Source organism: Vipera ursinii (genome assembly GCF_947247035.1).
Source record: "Vipera ursinii genome assembly, chromosome: 10".
In the NCBI taxonomy this organism is placed as follows: Eukaryota; Metazoa; Chordata; class Lepidosauria; order Squamata; family Viperidae; genus Vipera; species Vipera ursinii.
Window position 1 is genome coordinate 10,162,358 of NC_139520.1, and position 20,711 is coordinate 10,183,068.

Below are 20,711 nucleotides of genomic sequence, written 5' to 3' on the forward strand. Positions count from 1 at the left end.
ATGTCATGTGTGTTTTGGGGCCGTATATACTAGGTAAGATTTAAACAGCCATTATTTAGGCTGTTTAGATGTTGAATGAACCCATTAGCTTCTTTTTCAAGTAAAGGAGCAGTAGACCTTCATAAATGGATGGACAGATAGATGGACAGAAAGACAAGCAACAGCTTTCTTCTGCCTGTTGCTCTTTCACTCATTCTCTGTTATTGTTGCAGCAAGTGGGGTGTGATTATCGCCTTGGATCCAAAGCTGCTTTGGATGCTTGTGGAGTTTGCAAAGGAGACAATTCTTCATGTACATTCTACTCAGGCCATTATTTAACTCAGCATAAAACTAACAGTAAGAACATAATTTCCCTCTGTAATTAAGTCAATGTTTTTCATAACGTTTCCCCTTGCATTACTGTGACAGTCTTAGTATGTTTACAACCAAATATATAATTGGAAAACCCAAGCTTGGAGGGAGACTGGCATAGTAGCTACCATCCCAGACATCCTGCAGATCAAGCAAATGTTGCCCCAATGTATTGTAGATGCTTGCTGGGGGAAAAAAACCACAATCCTTTGCATGTACAGTTGAAGGTCTTAGAATGATAGAATCATAAAATTGAATGTTTAACCATGCAGTCCCTTGTACAGTGAAGGCATCAGTTTAACATTTTTCTAACTAATGCTGTTTGGCCATGCTTCTTCTAAAAGATATCCAGCAAAGGGCAATTCACTGTTTCTTTCGGAAATGGGTTCCACTATTGAACTAGCAATAGCACTTAGACTTATATACCACTCCACAGTGCTTTACAGCCCTCTCTAAGTGGTTTAGAGTCAGCATACTGCCCCCAACAATCTGGGTCCTCATTTTACTGACCTCAGAAGGATGGAAGGCTGAGTCAATCTTGAGTCGCTGAGGATTGAACTGCTGGCAATCAGCAGAGTTAGCCTGCAATACTACATTCTGACCGCTGTGCCACCACAGCTCTTATTAGAGTTGTGCCAAAATCTATTCATTCATTTCTCTGTTCTTTCTCTTCAAATTAGTGTTCTGATGTGTTACTAATTTATGCTCAGACCATTTGAAAAGGTCTTTTGAGCTGCCCATGATGGGATTTGTGAATCTTTTCGCCTGCTGCAGAAAGGGGAAGGTTAGGATACAACTCAAATTATTAACCACTATAAATATTAACATTACAGGGGTAAAATGATGATAGAAACCTGCTTTTCATTAAAAAGGAAAAGTTTCTGACACAGCTGTAACCAACCGATCTTTTTCTGTTTCTAGATTATTATCCCATTGTTACAATTCCTGCAGGAGCTCGCAGTATTGAAATTCAAGAATTGCTAATCTCTAGCAGCTACCTTGCAGTCCGCAATTTGAATAAGAAATATTACCTAACCAAGGACTGGACAGTTGACTGGCCTGGAAAATTTTACTTTGCTGGAACAATGTTTGATTATCAACGGCCTTTTAGCCATCCAGAGAAGCTGTCAGCATCTGGCCCAACTAATGAGACACTCATCTTTGAAGTAAGTGTACTACTCTTTATTTTCTTCTTGACGTTTGTTTTAGAAATACCCCTGACAAATCTAGTTTGGTGTAGCCACTGTCCACCAAAGTAAATTATCATAAATGAAAGCGAATGTATGTGTCCCAGGATAATGTTCCAGGGTTCAATCTGGGTCAGGACCAGAAGTTTAGTTTTCTGAGCTTTCGGACTTGTGCTGGAGCCCATGCTGAGGGAACTTCTCCCTAGCAGAGTGTTAGACACACACACACTGCACCCTCAACCCAGATTGTATCCTGCAGAGTAAATTGTCTGCAGAAAAAAATCCTAATCCTCTTTTGGATGTAACAGAAAATCAAGCAGCTCTTTTTTTAAAAAATTGACAATGGGCAAGCTCTATTAACTTATCTCTGATCTTGCAGGGATTTCAGATATATCAATTAAGCTTCAAAAAGATTGTTGACATCTTCTGGTTACCAGATGAAAAAAAAAGATAGTACCTTGTAAGTCTTACAATTTCGGTCAAGGAGCTTTCTGAACCTGTACTGACCCTGAGATTTTGTGTCTTGGTCCTTCTCATGAAATAACAAACATGACTTGCTTTTGTTGTTGCTATCTATTCATTTCTTTCTACCTGCCTGAGAAGTTTCATACATTGCAGGTTACCGAGAGCCATTTGGATAATTGGAGCAGCTTGTAGGTTGAGCAAATAAAATGTAATAAAATCAATCAAGTCAATTATCTCATGAAACACTGAAGAGCACTGGTATAGTTTTCTGTAGTTTTCATCCCAAGGCCTCCCTGACTTCTGCAGTTTTCTAACCAGAAAAAGCCTGATGGGAGGGATTCTCTTGTGATATTTTGCTTTGAGATTAATCAAAGCATAGGAGACCTGGGAAGTATCCAACACTGGAAAATTAACTCACCTCCCAGGCTTGTTGTGTGTGGGGGAAAAATTAGGAAAGACTTCCATGCAAGCCACCTTAATCTCACAGAGGAAAAGTTGGATGTAAACAGCAATAGCACATAGACTTATATACCGCTTTATAGCACTTTACAGCCCTTTCTAAGCAGTTTACAGAGTCAGCATATTGACCTCAACAGTCTAGGTCCTCATTTTACCCACTTCAGAAGGATGAAAAGTTGAGTCAACCTCGAGCCTCTCAAAATCGAACTCCTGGAGTGAGCAGTGAGTTAGCCTGCCATACTGCATTCTAACTACTGCACCACCAAATAGAATAAATAAACCCAGGAAACAATTTTCTTGCCCATCATGCCTAAAGAGGCAAACACGCAGACAATATGAGTTTACTAAAGATGGGAAACTGATATATAGCTTCTTTCTAAAACTCTTAAATCCATGATTATGACTGGAGGAGAAAATAGTAGTAGTGTTATGGATATGTGCTAAATTATAGCAGCTATAATCTGGCACTGTAAGTAATATCAGTCTTTGGCATATGGTTTTGGTAATATAGTTGTGTCTTCTTAAGTGAAGACATGCGAAATACTTCTATTATTATTGCAATCCAGTTAAGTGCTTTTTTGGGGGGGGGATTCTGGTGGAGGAAATTTAAGGTCATTTGGTTTTAATTTTTAGTACTTGTTCTAAAAATTGTGGGCTAGAGGCTGGCTGGATAGGAAGTTATTATTGTTTGTACTACAATCCAGCCTTCAAAAGTAACGTCTTAGGAAGAAGAAAAGATAATAACTCAACTTATTGAGCAGACTGTCTCACCCTGCTTTAGATGAGAACACAATCAGAGAAAGAATTATGGAAATGAAATTTATGTCAGAGCCCCTTTTGAACCATATGGTACTGCCTATATCATATGTCTTTATACTTGAATATTCAATTTCTGCAGGGACTGCAGAGGTAAGAATAAGGCTGATTTACTCAAACCATCTGTTTCTATCTTTCTGGATGTTGCTACCATATGCAGAAGCAGCTGGATTGTTGTTTTTTTTTAAGATGATGACATCTCACAGAATTAATATACGCATCACAGCTTCAAAAAAAAAACCTGTCCAATATTGAAGAAGGAAATTACAAATCCCACCATAAAATAAGTATGTTCTCTACTGTAACCTCTAAGTGATGGATGGAACACTTAAAGTGGCAATCAGTCAACAGAAAGAGAATTTACTTTCTGACTGGGAAAGGTTGGCTAATTAAAATCAATAAATCATTCTGACTGCTTCTCCTTTTGTCAAGGGAAGAAGGAAACCTGAGGGAAGGACGTTTTTGATAGTGTACCAATTACTAAGTAATATGCAATGTGGGCTTTCAAAGCTCTATTTGTATGATTAGCTACTGGTTTGACAAGTTACTTTTGATTTTCCCTAAAGAAAATGGTGAGCGCAAAAGCCTATTTATGAGATACAGATGTAAATTCATTGTAAGGGATAAAAATGTTCTGACTCAGTGAAAGAGGTTAGATATGCTCCATGCCTTAAGCAAATATATTTACTACGTACTTATAAAAAGGAAGATGGGGTGATTAATGCATTTCATGAGAAAGAAAAAAGGAAACCATGGAGGGAAACTTTTAAAAAGTTTACTTTTTTCTTCACGCCTTGTGCAGTACAGGCTTGTGTGAATTCCCAGTTGTTCATGTTATTTTTAAAGTTTGGACCTAAAGGTCTTCCCAACAAATCAAGGAGCACAACCCCCTTCTTACTTTGAGATTTCAAGAAATCTTTTCGGATAGAAATCCTTTTAAAGCATCTGAATCTGCTTTCATAAAAAAAATATTTGATGTAGATTGGAGGGAAATATTGCACCATTTTCTTTTCTTTTTTCCCCTTTTTTTTACTTCTGGTTAGCTGACCTCCCACTCCGCTCTAGAAACAATGATTCAGCTTTCCCGGCAAGTATTATCTGTGATTCAAATTCAGTGGATAAAAGCAAGATAACATGGGCTGATGCTGACATCCTGTTTGCTACCTAACATACATACAGGTTCAGGAAGATTCTTGGCAAATTTCACTGTCGTGCTGTCTGACTTCTGGAAACCATCACCATCCAAAATGTTTTCTTTTTCCTGTCACAGTGGGATGGGGTGAAGGGCCTGCCGTTTTGACTTTTTGACCTTGATCTGTTACAGCATTACCTGGGTCACTAGAAGGTATTTAAAATGCAGCAGTTCGCAGCCATCCCAGCTGTGAAAGTATAAACAGCACTAGGCCACTCAGGAAGGGGAACAGGTGACCCCCATCCATATCACTAAGGGCCCTACAGTACCTGCTAGATCAGGGGTCTTCAAACTTGGCCCTTTCATGACTTGTGGACTTCAACTCCCAGAATTCCTCAGCCAGCGTGGCTGGCTGAGGAATTCTGGGAGTTGAAGTCCACAAGTCATGAAAGGGCCAAGTTTGAAGACCCCTGTGCTAGATGATGCCATATGCATGCTCCAGATGAGATACAGAATCCTCTCTCCCATCAGCCATCAGCAAGGAAGTGTGCATATGTATAATTTCAACTTTGTATGCCCATAAACTTTTTTTATGTGACTCCCTTACCCTCTAGCAACCTAGGTATGCATTAGAGGATAACTGGGGTTTTTTTTTTGTTTGGAAATAAACATTTGGAAGTTCAACCCCATAATACAACTCCAAAAAAAATATCTTTCACTCTTTTTGAGTAGGCCTGAGTTCCTTATGGATGCATACTATACCTCTTTCTGCTCACTTTGCAAACAGATTCTCCTACTTTGAAGTCAGCTTGCAATTGTCCAAAATCTGCACCAAAATCAAGTTTGGGCAAAACCTATAACATGTTCAGTTGTTTCTTCCCTCCGTCAACTAACTTCCTTCCTTCCTTCCTTCCTTCCTTCCTTCCTTCCTTCCTTCCTTCCTTCCTTCCTTCCTCCCTCCCTCCCTCCCTCCCTCCCTCCCTTCCATATGCTTCATCCTGACTATAATTCTGCTATTCTCCCATCCAGTGGCTTTGTTTGTGGGATGTGAAAAATCATTCTTCATGCCCATAATTGCTCTGTAGTTTAATTCTGCATTTGCTGATGCAGCAAATCTCAAAACATGCATTCATAACATATATTCAATGTAATGCTGGCAGGTCAGATCCAGCTGCATAATTCTAACTAAAATCTCTAAAAGAAGTTGACATACTAAAGAAAGTGTTGACATACGTGTTAAAAGAATTGCTCAACTGGCTTGCCAATGTACATATCTATTTGTACATTGGTAAATACTGAGGAAGAGAAAAGAAATAGATACCTATTTGGTCAAGGATATTTATGGCCTGAAGTCTCAAAACAAATCAAAATTGGCAGGAAAAGGGGAAAAGAAAGCATTTAATTAAGAGATTTTGGAGAGCTTAGAGAACATCAAGGACCTCACAGTTCAACTCTGAGCTACAAATATTCTATTGGTAAGAGATTTCAGTTTGTCCATTGTCTAAGCTTCCTGAAGCCCTGAGCAAAAGATGTATTCTTATGAACAGGTTTGGCAAATTCTTAGCTGTCAAGTCTGTGGTTTTGAAAGTATAAAGCCCTGTGGTCAGAGCTGTTGAGCATTGTGCCTGAAGTCAGGTGGTGGTGTATTAAAGGTAGACATTAAACAGTTGTGTAGAAAACCTGGAAATGTTTAAAGAGATTGTTTGCCAGCTGCAAATGTAAGAACTAATGCCAGTTGGCTGGGATGTTTCTACCTGGAATCTCTCCAGGTAAGTAGATGGAAGTGCTTGGAAGCCTTTCCAAAATTGTCATTTTTTTGTCACACGGCAGTATGTGCTAACCTCTGGTATTGTATTACCAGAAAGGGGATTGTTTTGGAACTTGAACACTTCACACTGTTGTAGCCAGAGTTATTTTATCTAATGCGGTGATGAAATCAACCTTGCAACCAACAGAAAGAGAGAAAGAGTCTTCTGTTTCTAAAGCTTCTTCTAATTTGGAGCAATTCTTTTGCATTTTTCTTGATTTTTTTTTTTTTGGTAAGCTGCTTTGCTGTGTTGGAATTTTGGTTTTTCTGGGATGCATCTTCCCTTTTGAAATATTTCAGATCACCCGCAATTCAGAATCTTGGGGGGAAAAAGGGGAGCTTTGGGAATAGATTTCATAGATGACTTCCCTTGGGATTTAATGGATTCCTAGGGAGCCAAAGATGCTTCAGAACCCTGGAGAGATGCTTGTATAATGAAAGACAGGATGTTTCCCTTTCTGGCCTTTGGGCACTTGGTCAGTAAATAAGTACAAGAACACTATGTTCCAGCCCTGAACATTTCACTGAAATTCTCTTCTCCTTCAATAAATATTTCAAAAGCAAATGTGCTTGTGTCACAGTGAATGGCAACATGCGCGATGGATGCCAAGCATTAGTTTGATATATTCTGCAGTCATTCGTTTCTGTTTAGAAGGCAGCTTGACGGTAGTTTTGTCTTAATAAAGGAACACGGATATGATGTGCTTTGTAGTTTCACGGCCATTCAGGATAAAACCAGGATGAAAAAGCGATAGATGGAAACTAACAAGAAGCAACCTAGAACTAAGGAGAAATTTCCTAAGAACGGAGGACAATTAACCAATGCCTTCAGAAGCTATGAATGCTCCAACACTGGAGGTTTTTAAGAAGAGATTGGACAACCACTTGTCTGAAATGGTATAGGGTTTCCTGCCTGAGCAGGGGGTTGGACTGGAAGACCTCCGAGGTCCCTTTTCAAGGCTGTTATTCTGTTATTTGTTTCATAGCCATGCAAACTTTGCCTACCTGCAACTGGGCTTTTCTGTCTTCTTGCTGAAGCTTGGAAGACTAAAAAAAATATATATATTGGGTTTTTAGAAGAGCTTGATAATGTGTTTCTGTGACAATCTTCAAATTAGTTTTCTATTTTTTTAATTGCTGTGACCTAATATTGCTCAATGATATCCACCATGCTCTGAACATGATCTTAAACAATAGGACCAGCAAATAACATCAGAACCATATGAAAATAACAGATTTCCTGAAGATGTTTTTACCAGCCAAATTAAAGGTTAGCTACTCCTAGCAGGAGACTCCCGACAGAGGTCTTCCTGCCACATTTTGAACCCACTCCTCAATGAGGAGTCTCCTGCAAATCTAAATAGTGAGTAAACAATATACGGAAAAGACTTAGCCTTTAGAGACAGGGTGTAGTTGGAAATCATGTACAAATGTTTATAACTGTTCTTGGCCACCACCCCTACTCTGAGTGTTCAGGAACAGCACAAAATCTCAGATCCTTCTCATCCAGAACTCCCTTCACCAAATACTTAGATGTCTGGATTCAATTTTAATCATTTAGATTTCATTTAGATTGCAATCTAGTATCAGACAGTGCCAGTCAGGGCAACGGCATGGGATGAAGATAAAAAGAGAAATCTAGTTGAACGTCATCCATATACTGTAATGTTTTGACCCAGCCCTGTACAATTCCTGTTTCTCCCAACAATCATGCTAAGACATTAAATAACAGAATAACAGAATTAATGTTTATAAACCTTTATTGTCAAAGTACAACATGTGTACATTGAGGTTAGCTGAGCCTCCCCCCGTGCTCTCTCCCCCCAACACACAGTGACAACAAACCCTCCATCCCACCACACTATGTGAACCAATTACACCACACACCGGCCTCCAAAGTCAATTCTGCATAAGATTATGTCCCAATTGAAAGAGGTGTTGGAGTTCCTCTAGTCCAATTCAAGCTTTGATACTGACATGGTTGCCCAGGATTACTGCCCTTCGGTATGCTACTATTTGAGTAATAGGAATAAAACCAAATAATAAATAAATAATAAATAAAGTCAAACCCCAAACTCTTGGCTTTCAAAATGGATTATATTAAAAGCCACTGAGATATCCAAACTGCTTCTTCATGTTTCTATTTAATCTACCTCTATCTTTGTATCATCTAAACCTATATTCCACAATCTTGAAATGTAACTAATAATCGACCATTTTTGAATGGTTTAGAGTTGGTATTGTCACATAGGCTAACCTTTATAAGAGAGGATGTGGATGAGAAGCTGACTACATCTCTTTTAAAAAGTTTTTTAAAAAAACTTCATATGTTACATTACATCTGCCTGATTTCTCAATACTAAAACTTGCAATAAATCAGAAAGCCAAGCTATTAGTTTTTCTCAATGGATATACAGTATACTGTTGGACTAGGTCATGAATTTCCATGTTGGTGCACTCCCAGAATTCATGGACTGAAATAGAACTGGAAAATATATCATTCTTCCAATTTTTCCTTTTCCTTTTACCATCCCAAACCACACAATTTGCTGTACAAGTAGTCAATAGCAAACTACTCAGATGTCATAGGTTCAATGTCTCTGGACTTGGACACCCCCCATTTTTGAAGTAACATTTGACATTGTTTACATCATTTTCCATCCATGTGATCTCCATCTCCACCTACATACAGAAGTCTGAAAGTCTTGACTTTAAAAATGTTAATTAATCTTAATTTTTATTTTTTCCCCCATGAAACATTTCCTTATTAGTTCTCTTTTACATTCTACATCCCTCCATAGATTTAGTCCAGTTGATATTGGCATTGTACTATGTTTCTGTCCATTGAATCCATCTTTAAAACAAAGACATAATTGGAATTCACCTTGCACAGATTAATCAAATGGGGAGGTTTAATATTAAATATATTGATATTACAGCTTTTATTTTTCTTGAAGAAGCAGCTATGTCCTATGGCTTTATAAAGTAATTAAAAAGAAAAATAGAATGTAAATAAATTATATTTGCATGTAAAGCTTTACCTAGGAGTTAGGGGATTTTTTTACCGATTAATTCATGAATAATAGAAACAAGAATTATGAACGAACATATGTGAAAGAGATATGGATGAGAAAGAGACTTGTCCCTAATTTAAAGTGATTGTGTTTACAAAATCTTTCATTGTTTCCAGGTAGATTATTATGCAGAATCTTGTTGTTGATGCTTGATGTGGCTTTTTTCTAGTCTGTTGTACCAATGCATGCCATTAAACATTTTTAATGCATTAATTTCAAACTTATTATCAACAAAATCTTGTTTTCTTCAGTTCTTCTATATCACCCGAGATGGACAAGAGTGAATAAAAAGAGGTCTTACTCTAAAGCAGGGATGTATAATACTCCATATACTGAATGAAATTATAGTAACACGTCAAGACTGAGACCACAATTTTCATTGACAGGAAAATAGTCTGCTGCAGCTCCCTATAGAGTTTATTGCAGTAATTTAATCAGAAGGCAATAAGGACAGTTTTACTGATGCCAGAGCCCGTCTCCAGGAAAAGCCACAAGTGAAAATGGATAGACCCCCTGCCCCCTATTATTTGTCCAATATGTTCACTATTGACACCTCTGTCTAATTACATGGCCATTATGAAAAGACAGATGTGTGTATTGCATCTATGAGCAGAGGGTAAGTGAGCAAAGGCAGGCAAAACGCTGTGCTTCCTTTTTCGTTTGTACCAAATTCCTAGGATGAAAGTTCAATAGGAACCCAACCGCAGGAGATGGAAGCAGTGGGTGGAAGCTCATTAAAGAGAGCCGACTAGAATTAAGAAGTAATTTCCTATCAGTGAGAACAACTAATCAGTAGAATGACTTGCCTTCAGAAGTTATGGGTGCTCCAACATTTTCTTCCTCTTATGATAATTAGGTGCTGTTACAAGGGAAAAATCCTGGCATTTCGTGGCGGTATACCTTATCTAAGGTGAATAATGAGAACAAGATATTCACAAAAAGGCATAGCTACTCATGGGTGATGGTGCAGTCAGATTGCTCAGTGACTTGTGGTGGGGGTGAGTATGTCAAATTTACCCAAAATTTGTCTTCCCTTTTTCTATTTATTTAGGACTGTCTAAGTTGCAGAATCTAACACTAAAATCCATTGTGTATTAATTTGAACTTAGTAAATTATTGGCACTCAATTCATTTCTTTCCAGTTAAATTCCATGTTTTCTAATGATTGATTACTTCGATAATTTTTCTTCCCGTGGAAAACTCTGTTGTTAAGGGCAATGTCGCATCACCATTTTCTACCTCCTGCAGGTTTCCTCTTTGATTTGGTTTATTGGAAGCCAGCAGTGAAGTTTGCAAATTGTAATTCTATGACTGTTGAGATGGTGCAACCATTGCAGTTGTGAACTGGACACTGAGCACTCAGACTGTGATCACACGACCATGGGGGACACTGCAATGGCTGCAAAATGAGGACTTGTTCAGCACCATCATAACGGTCTCTGAATGAGGAGACATTAAGGGCCACTTGTATTTCAGCCACACAATCCTTCCTGTATGTAGTTCAACTCTTTATACCGAGAGACAAAATTCTAATATTTCTAGTTCTGGAATTTGCAGACTGCTTCTTCCCCCCCCCCCTTCCTGCCTCTTGGTCTTCTGTTTTTGAATTCCTTCTGACAAATCTGATTTCCTCAGTCAGTTAACTCCCCTCCTGTTAGCTCATAAAATCAGGAGTTTCAAGAATGTCTATTGTTAGTAATATTAAAAAGAGTTCCCTGTGAGAAAGCCCATAACTGTTGGCATTGGGTTTACAGCCAAAGACCACATTAAAGAAACTTTCTGGGATGGCTAGTATTGTTTTTATCTTGGAGATAGGCATTTTGTATCTTTGGCTCTGTCACTCTTTGTTCCCCCATGTAACTTTTCTATTGCTTTCTTTCTTGTATTAAAAGATTATTTTAATGAAAAGGCAGGCATGCGTCAACACTTCCTCCTACTTGATGGGGAGAGACACTTCTACGACTAGATATTGGATACAATTAGGAGGTCAGGTTGTGTTTCTCACAAAATGGTTATCATGTGGGAGCTTGCCTCTTCATAAAATTGATCCATGATAGATATGACCAATTAGAACATCTCCATTTACAAGAAGACAAATTAATGAGATTGCTCCTCAGGGTTCCCTCTTGCCCTGTAGGATACTTGTAGCCACTCTAGCCTATCTGTATAACTTTTCTGAACAGGTAATCAGAAACCTACCATTTATAGTTTTTTTTTAAGAATGCCTCTGGGGCATCTCAGAAGCATTGTGGGAAGTGCCAGTTGGCTTGGCTTTGTACCGTGGGATCTGTGTTGGTGTAACCTTTTGATATTAGAAGAACAAAAATAAAGAGTTGAAGAAGGGACAAGAGCCTTGCAAGCTTAAGAATGGGATCCATGAGGACAATGTTATCTACCCCCTCTAAATAATGAGAGAGGGGGAAAAACTGCGAAGGTGAAGAACTAGACCAATGGCATCAGAATATTATATGTCTTTATATTTTTGTGAGAATTATTTAGTATCTTCTATATTTTTTTAAATTGTCTTTTTTATTTTTATTTTTACAAAATTCCTTGCAGGGCATTTGATAGCCAAAGCTGTGTGCTTACAGGATCATCAAACTCGTGTAAATTCTTCATTCTGTGGCCCAAGGACAAAACCCTTAACAGAAACAATGATGTGCAATGCAATTCCTTGCCCAGCCTAGTAAGTATAGACTTTTACTTTAGCTGATATCCCCCAAATGGGGACTAAGGATTAAGGTTGACTATGAAGGAATTCTGAAGATTTAACTGTGCTGCTTGCACAGATAAGCAAGGGAGCAAAAAGCTTGAATTCTGACTCAGATTATAAACGCTGAATCTCAGTAGCTGTAGCCTGGGCAATCTTACCTTCCTAGATTCTCAGTGTCTCTGCATTAAAGAAATTGAAGGTACAATACAATGCAATGCAATGCAGTACAATACAATACAATACAATACAATACAATACAATACAATACAATACAATACAATACAATACAATACAATACAATACAATACAATACAATACAATACAATACAAGTAAGATGTTGAGACTCTAGAAAGAGTGAAGAGAAGAGCAACAAAGATGATAAAGGTTCTGAAGGCTAAAACATACGATGAATAGAATAGATTATATTTATGGTCATTGTGTATCTCAGAACAAAATTAAGTGCTGTCCACAATGCACACTACACACAAGTAAAAACCACAAGTAAAAGCATAATTATATACACACAGCCTTCACATTTATCCACCATTGCAGGAACTGGGTTTGTCTAGTCCAGGGGTAGGCAACCTCGGCTCTTTTGTGATTCATGGACTTCAACTCCCAGAATTCCTGAGTCAGCTATGCTAGTCTAATGAAGAGAATGACTATGGGTGACATGATAGTAGTCTTCCAATATCTGAGATGCTGTCACAGAGACGAGGGGGTTGACCTATATTCTGAGGGCAGAGCAACATGTAACAGGTGGAAACTTATCAAGGAGAGATCCCATCTAGAACTAAAGAGAATTTTTTGACAGTGAGAAAAATTAGCCAGTGAAGTAGCTTGCCTTCAGAAGTTGTAGACGTATTCGAGGAGAAACTGGACATCCATTTGTCTGGAATGGTATAGAGTAAGAGGTTGAACGAGAAGACTTCCATGGTTCCTTCTAATGCTGTTATTCTGCATTCTGTGTTTGTAAGGGATTGTAAGCAACAAGAGACAAACTGAGTAGCAAAAATGCTTTTCTTGAAATTCAGTATTCCTAAACCATAGTAATTTAGAAAGGGATCTTTGGTCTAGATAAGAGCAAGGAATCGATAAAATGTTTAACTTGTGCAATAAACAGGTCCTAATCAGCAGAAATTAAGCCATATCTTATTCACAGTTGAAACTTGATATGATTGACAACGGCACGCAGAGAACAAACCTTTTTGAGGATTACATTTCTAGATAATGAGCATCTTGTGTTGATTGGTTTCAGTGAATTTGGACAATTGCAGGCCAGACAGAGAAAACTCTGAATTATTAAAGAGGTGCTTCTATATTTAAAGTTTGGAGGTGGTTTTGGAGAAAGACCCATTGCTTCAAGATACCCAACAAAGAGAAGCAAGGGAGCTAGCTGTTCTACTATTTGTAAATTTGGTGTCACTGTACAGTTTGCTGTGAAGGAATACTTTAGCTCAAGCACTCAACAAAGCAAAGCACTATGTGAAGATTTGCCCAGCCCTATTTATGTGGTAATTGTTTTGCATCTGTGATGGATCTTCCATGACCGTTCCTTGAGAGTGTCCACCTCTGGTGGTTCTACACTGCACACAAATAGTCACAATGCTTCTTCCTGTCATCATGATACACACTTTCTGAGCCATATTGGGCGTTTGAGTGACTTTCCAGAGGGTGTCTTCCAAAACCAACCAGAAGAAAGCAAGAATAGGTGTACAGAGTGATGGAGATTATTGTTAATACTTAACAATAACATTAAAACAAATTAATGTAATGACTTCCAATTCTGGGGCCCCAACCTAGGGCTCACTGGCATTCTTATTTTCTGTTCCTCTGTAATAAGGAGTCTGGAGCTTACACATAAGCACACATACACACACACACACACATGCACTCTGCAGGAGATCCAGAGAAAACTGTAAGAGAATCACAAAAAGGCAGAGATAAGGTTTAATTAGGGTAACGTATCATGAGATAGTTTTAGCAATTGTACTGCCCTGCCATTGTCTGACAACTAATTTGAGATAATCTCCCTAGTCAAGGATGCTGTGTGGGTATGACTAATCTTCTGCCAAAGGCTTATTTCTGTACCCTGGGCTCTGCTTTCTCTAAAGAGAGAAAAGTCTTCCATTAAGGTTTCTTCAGCCTTCCTTGTAAATGTTTGTGTTTGCTTTTTAATTGTGGCTGGAAGCTTCTAAATTTATTTTAATTGGTGAAAGAACCACACAAGTAGCTATTGCGGCATGCCTTGGATATGGTGCAAATACAAGCTGCTGCACTTTGCAGCTGGTGTATGAATCTTAAAATGGTCCATTAGAAGAAACTGTTTTCCATCTGTCATTCTTTTGGTGACAAGGCTGGGTGTCCAGTGCTGTTGGCCACAGAAAGGGAAGCAAGTCAAGGAAAAGCTTGAGTTAGAACTAAATCATTTTACAACCTTTGAAATCCATGAACTATATCTACTGCATCTCTGCCATTTGCGTTTCATAAGTTTAGAATAGAATAGAATAGAATAGAATAGAATAGAATAGAATAGAATAGAATAGAATAGAATAGAATAGAATAGAATAGAATAGAATAGAGCTGGAAGGGACCTTGGAGGTCTTCTAGTCCAGCCCCCTGCTCAAGCAGGAGGACCTATACCATCTCAGACAGATGATTGTCCAGTCTTTTTTTAAAAACTTACAGCGATGGAGCGCCCATGATTTCTGGAGGCAGGCTGTTCCACTGGTTGATTGTCCTCACTGTCAGGAAATTTCTCCTTAATTCCGATTGATTTTCTTCCATGTAATTAACACATCAGGGAGGCAGCTTGCCTTCCCCGCTTTCAAAGGCATAATGTAGCTGTGGTTCATGCTGATTGCATGCTGGTTTCTATTTGAAAAATGGTGCCAGAAAAGTTCCTGTTGGCATACATAGGACCATTAATCTCTTTTCAGTTAACTATTAATAATTTGCTAATTAAAATGGGCAGAAAGGGCTAAAGTATCTCCTCTCACCTTTGTCATGCTACAGTATGAGTGGTGTTTGCTAAATAAACATCTGCTCCACAGGGTGGCTTGATTTGCTGTTTTTAGTTTTGTCTGTTAGATTGCAATGAGTGCAAATAGATCAGTGTTATCAGAAAAAAACAAATGTGGCTTGAGAGAAGTGAGTGTGGATCTGTACAGATCTGCTAAATATTGGTATTCTTATAAAAACACTTTTGCCTCTAAGTTTGGATAAGAATTTCCCGAAACAAAAACATGACAATTACTGAATATTTTTTTAAAAAAATAATATCCTAAATCTCATTATTAATTGCATGGAATCTCTTTCAGATTCCTTGGCATCCCCCAAACTATCAAGAGAGGGGAATCGTAGCTTAAATTTGCTCTGAATTTTACTTTAACTGAACTTGAGATTTATACTAAAGACGTATGTATGCTATTGAACTATTGATTAACCCAGTCATCACATTGCTTTTTAAATACCTAATTGTAAAATGAAAAAAATAATAAAATATTATAAAAAAGTGCATAAGAGAATTAAATAGGCATTTTTTTGATGAACTTACTTAGTGAAATCTTAACTTCCATTTGGGAGTTCAGATATCAAACCTGACATCTGCCTTATTTTCTGCTTTCTTACCCATTTTAAATGGTACTGTATAGTGTGGTAAGGATATCGGAATTAGACTAAGGATGGTTGAAAATGGCCTGAAGCTCATAAGACATTAGCCCAAATTTTAGGCAAGCAATAGCCAAGACTGAGAAATTCCACTCACAAATTGCCAAACCATTTAGATTGTCCATCTAGACCAGGGGTAGGCAACCTCGGCTCTTTTATGAGTCATGGACTTCAACTCCCAGAATTCCTGAGTCAGCTATGCTGACTCAGGAATTCTGAGAGTTGAAGTCCATGACTCATAAAAGAGCTGAGGTTGCCTACCTGGGATCTAGACCCATGCATAATTAGATTGTCACAGATCGCCCTGCCTGATCTAATTTATATTGTAAAATTGCTGTGGGGATTGTAAATTGAAGGGGGGAAAAATGGAGGTGGTGCTCAACACCTTTTGAAAGAAAGATGGAATTAAATGAGCAAAGGAAGTAATGTCCCCTTTTATGAACCTTCAGTTTCAAAGGAAAGTCCATCTGTGGAGGATGACAGTAGAGATTTCTGCCGTAGAGGCTCACTGGCTGATGGCGGGAACATGAGCAAAGTTGGAACCTATTTGAACAGCCAATCATATCTTCCATCCTAAGCTGCCCTTCCCAGGACATTTTTCAAACTATGTCAGCCTAAGAATTGCTGCACGAACTTCTTTCCTATCAGATTCAGTGAAAGAGGATGGAGGTGGGGAATGGCTATAGGCCATGACTTGTAATAGGACTGAAGAAGTCATTCAGGAATGAGCAGTTTGAAGGAACTTTGGGAAGAATTTTTCCAAGGCAATCTCGTTTTTAGTAGTCTCTTAACTCTGACAAATGTCAGGTTAAGCAATGTTAGTAATGTAAGGATTCAATTTTAATTGCCTTAACTTTCTTGTTTTGCCCTGGGATTAAAAAAAATCCTAACATTTTAAGCATCCATACATGAAATACTCACTCCAGAATCCTTAGGCTAATATGGAACAATCAATGTCACTGTCCAAATATTTTAACTTAGCAGCCATAGAGGGAATCTCTAGTAAGAATCACAATTCATGCAAACTGAATGAAATGAGAGAGACTGTGAAGTAAAATAATACAAATAACAATTTGAGTGAGATGGGTGCAGCCCAATTTATGTAATTACTATATTATTTGTTCTCCTAATTTGCTTTATCCTCCACTCCATTCTCAACCCACTGTTTCACAACAATTATAAAATAAATAAATAAATACAAACCATTTAGAATTTAGTTTGAATTCAAAACATTTTGCATATCTTTAAAATAGGTAATTTTTACATCATATTTCTAATATGGTTCAAGTAAATGTTTGACTGAGAGCAAAATTCTAAAGCAGTGTAACTAAGACAACAATGATCACATTTAAAGTAAAAAAAGGCATTTCAAGTAAAACCTCAATTTAATAACCTTTTAATGGACTTTGAATGAAACAGGCCAAATTTTCATTTAAAATTTACTCCCACACAGTAACGAAGTCCTTTGTTTCTGAAGTCTATTCAAACAATTAATGTTATTTACATCACTTCTGTAATGACCTAATTAGTGTTTTCATCATTTGCACCAATTATCTTATCTGTGTAATGACATAATTGATGTTTTATCCAATTTTCATCAGATGTTACTTCATTTGATGCAAGTGGCATAAATATATAAAAACATCAAGCATGTCATTATGCCAATGACATGCACTGCTTGACTTACATACATTCAGATTGAAGAAGCATTTGGACTTAATGGACATTTCCTCCCCCCCAAAAAATTGCTTGTTAAATTATAGTTAATGTGTAGTTTAACAAAGAGAAGAGTGAGGGGTGACATGATAGCAGTGTTCCAATATCTCAGGGGCTGCCACAAAGAAGAGGGAGTCAAGCTATTCTCCAAAGCACCTGAAAGCAGGACAAGAAGCAACGGATGGAAACTAGTCAAGGAGAGAAGCAACCTAGAACTAAGGAGAAACTTCCTGACAGTTAGAACAATTAACCAGTGGAACAACCTGCCTCCAGAGGTGGTGAATGCTCCAACACTGGAAGTTTTTAAGAAGAGACTGGCCAGCCATTTACCTGAAATGGTATAGGGTTTCCTGCCTGAGCAGGGGGTTTGACTAGATGACCTCCAAGGTCCCTTCCAACATTATTATTATTATTATTATTATTATTATTATTATTATTATTATTATTATTATTATTATTATTATTATTATTATCAAGGCTCTCTATCCAGTAACGTGCAGCATTAGGAATAGTAAAGATTCTGCACGGAACCCTCAAACTTCCAGACCTCTGGCGGAGGAGCTGTGATTCAGGAAGATTTATATTACTAATAAGGATCATAAGGGTGTCATATGTCATATATATGTCTATATATTTTTCAGTTGGTCAACAAGTGAATGGAGCATTTGCAGCCAGTCCTGTGGTGGGGGACAGCAAAGCCGTCATATCCAGTGTGTCCAGAAAAAGGCTTTTCATAAGGAAGAGGTTGTGGCCCATGCTCTCTGCCCAGTAACCACTCCAGCACAAATACAAGCATGTAATAACCAGGACTGCCCACCAGAATGGAATCCTGGGCCTTGGTCACAGGTAATTTTTTTTTAAAAAAACTTGCCATAATCTTCTATTGCAGAGGTCCCCAATCTTTTGGGCACCAGGGACTGGTTCTGTGGAGAAAGGTTTTCCCGCGAACGGAGAGTGCATGGTTTTATGTGCTGCCTGCATCCCATGGATGGGACTTCGCTTGTTTTTGAGGCCCAGTTGCCGGCATGCCACAGCCCAGTACCAGTCCACGGACCGGGTGTTGGGGACCCCTTTTCTATGGATATGGGAGCCTAAAGAAAAATTGTGGGCAGCCAGTCAGTGGTCCATCTAATCTAGCAAGAATGGACTATCTGTTTTTGATTATGAACATCATCCTATATGTGTCTTCCATTACTTTTGGTTGGTTTGGACAGAAACATTTATTTAAATTATAAACATACTATCAGGATATTTACATCTACATATATTTACATTTCCAAAATTCCTCAGATCTCAATATATTTATATTAGATAAATGTCCCTGGGTGTGCACACAGCTACAGAATAGCTATATAGTACCTGTCCACTGGAGTTGAAGAAATACAATAAACCGGAAGACAGGAGGTCTTTGACAACTTGGACAGAAATGTAGGAAGTTCATCTCCAATGGTTAACTGGAGTTTGGAATTTGGGGAGTTGAAGTTCAGGTACTTGGAAAGCAGCCAGATAAGTTAAGTGTACCATGAATGGTTGCAGGAACTACAGCAGGTTTGTCTAGTGTAACGAAGAGAAGAAATAGGGTTGACATGATAGTAATCTTGTGATACTTTAGGGACTATCACAGAGAAAAGGGGGTCAGGCTATTCTCCAAAGCATCTGAAGACTGGACAAGAAGTAACAAGTGAAAAATCATTAAAGAGAAATCCAACCTAGAACTGAGGAGAGATTTCCTGACTGTGAGAACAATTAATCAATGGAATGTGTTGCCCCCAGAAATTGTGGGAGCTCCATCATTGGAGGTTTTCAATGGACAAACATTTGTCTGGAATGGTCTAAGGTCTTCTGTTCAAGCAGGGGTTTGAATTAGAAGTCTACCAAGGTCTCTGTCAACTCTGTTGTTCTATGATTTCTAATAAAGTTTTTTGTTCTCCATGGAAAGGCCCTTCTGATCTTTAAACACATGGAGATCAGTGGATGGATGCAGAAATCAATTTGCTATTGGGGGCAGAATCAGTTTATACAATTTTTAATCTGTTCAGAGTACCTCGAACAAAACTTACAAAAATAGGTGAATCTCGTTTTTCAAGATTAGTTAGTGGGTTTGTTTACTGATTTTATTGAAAGGACTCTTGGCACTTTATAGAATGTCCGTAAAATAGTACAGTAAATTATCCATAGCCTAGTAAATTAAGACAGAATTAAAAAAGGTAAAACAAATCTCAACAACCAGATGCATACACAAAGAAATAAACCATCGGTGTCCCATCATACTTCAAAGAGTCTCTAATTTGGCACAGTTTTTAATAGTGTGAGTTAACAATGTGACGCTTGATTGAAATCTGTGGTTAGGCTATTCCAGGTGCACAAAAGAGAAGCATAATTGGTGAACCTCTATCTCCCTTAATTGGTGGAAATGAGAAACCACCAGCAGGTTCTCCTGAGATACATACGTTGGGTGGCTCAAAATTAGATCAGAATGCCTCAATGTCAAACCAATAGTTTCACATCAGGGCAAAACCAGCACCCTGAATTGTACTCAGAAACCTACAGAAAGCCCCTGAAGGCTTGAAGCATGTGGCCATATTCCATCTAGTTTTCAATTGGGTTGTGGCACTTTGTGGTTCCAGATGATCTTCATAGGTAGCTTCAGGACCCAGATTGAGGACCCAGATTGTTGGGGGCAATTAAGCTGACTTTGTAATAATGCCGCTGGGGGGGGGGAAAGCCCTAATAAGCAGGCATATACATAGAATGAAGGCTACTGCTAAGCTTGTAAGCCGCCCTGAGTCTTCGGAGAAGGGCGGGATATAAATGGAATTAAAATAAATAAATAAATAAATAAATAAAATAGCTTCAGATGATCTTCATAGGTAGTTCCATACAGAGCTCATGCAGCAGTCCATGCAGCAGTCCAGGCAAGTGGTGATAAGAGTTTGTGCTACCTTCACAATTCCTGCATACTCCAGGTAATGGAATGGAACAACATGGTGCTGCCATCTTGCCGCAGCCAACTCCCTGTGACCAACTCTCAGCAGCCAGGGACAACTTATCATGGCCAACTCACCGTGGGACAACTCTCTGCGGGACAATTTGACAATTCAATTTAAGTATTTTAAACAAATAATTATTTTAATTTTTGTCATTCACATTTCATTTTGTCCATGGCAAGTTGGCCGTGGCAAGTTAGCCATGCTGAGTTGTCCTAGACCAGGGATCTGCAACCTTGACAACTTTAAGACTTGTGGACTTCAGCCAGCAAGTCTTAAAGTTGTCAAGGTTGCAGACCCCTGCACTAGACCCCCAGGTAGGGCGACAAATGAC

At 38.4% G+C, this 20,711-nt stretch overlaps 1 protein-coding gene across 1 annotated transcript in view; it reads left to right on the top strand.

The window, feature by feature from the left end:
• The window catches only part of ADAMTS18 (ADAM metallopeptidase with thrombospondin type 1 motif 18), a gene marked incomplete at its 5' end in the record, with an annotated part of 85,302 nt that overhangs the window by 52,768 nt on the left and 11,823 nt on the right, over positions 1–20,711 (top strand). The window contains 5 exons of the mRNA XM_083370508.1: positions 213–336; positions 1,273–1,517; positions 10,148–10,289; positions 11,851–11,977; positions 18,032–18,236. Coding sequence (XP_083226634.1) covers positions 213–336; positions 1,273–1,517; positions 10,148–10,289; positions 11,851–11,977; positions 18,032–18,236 — 843 coding nt within the window. The remainder of the gene's footprint in view (positions 1–212; positions 337–1,272; positions 1,518–10,147; positions 10,290–11,850; positions 11,978–18,031; positions 18,237–20,711) is intronic.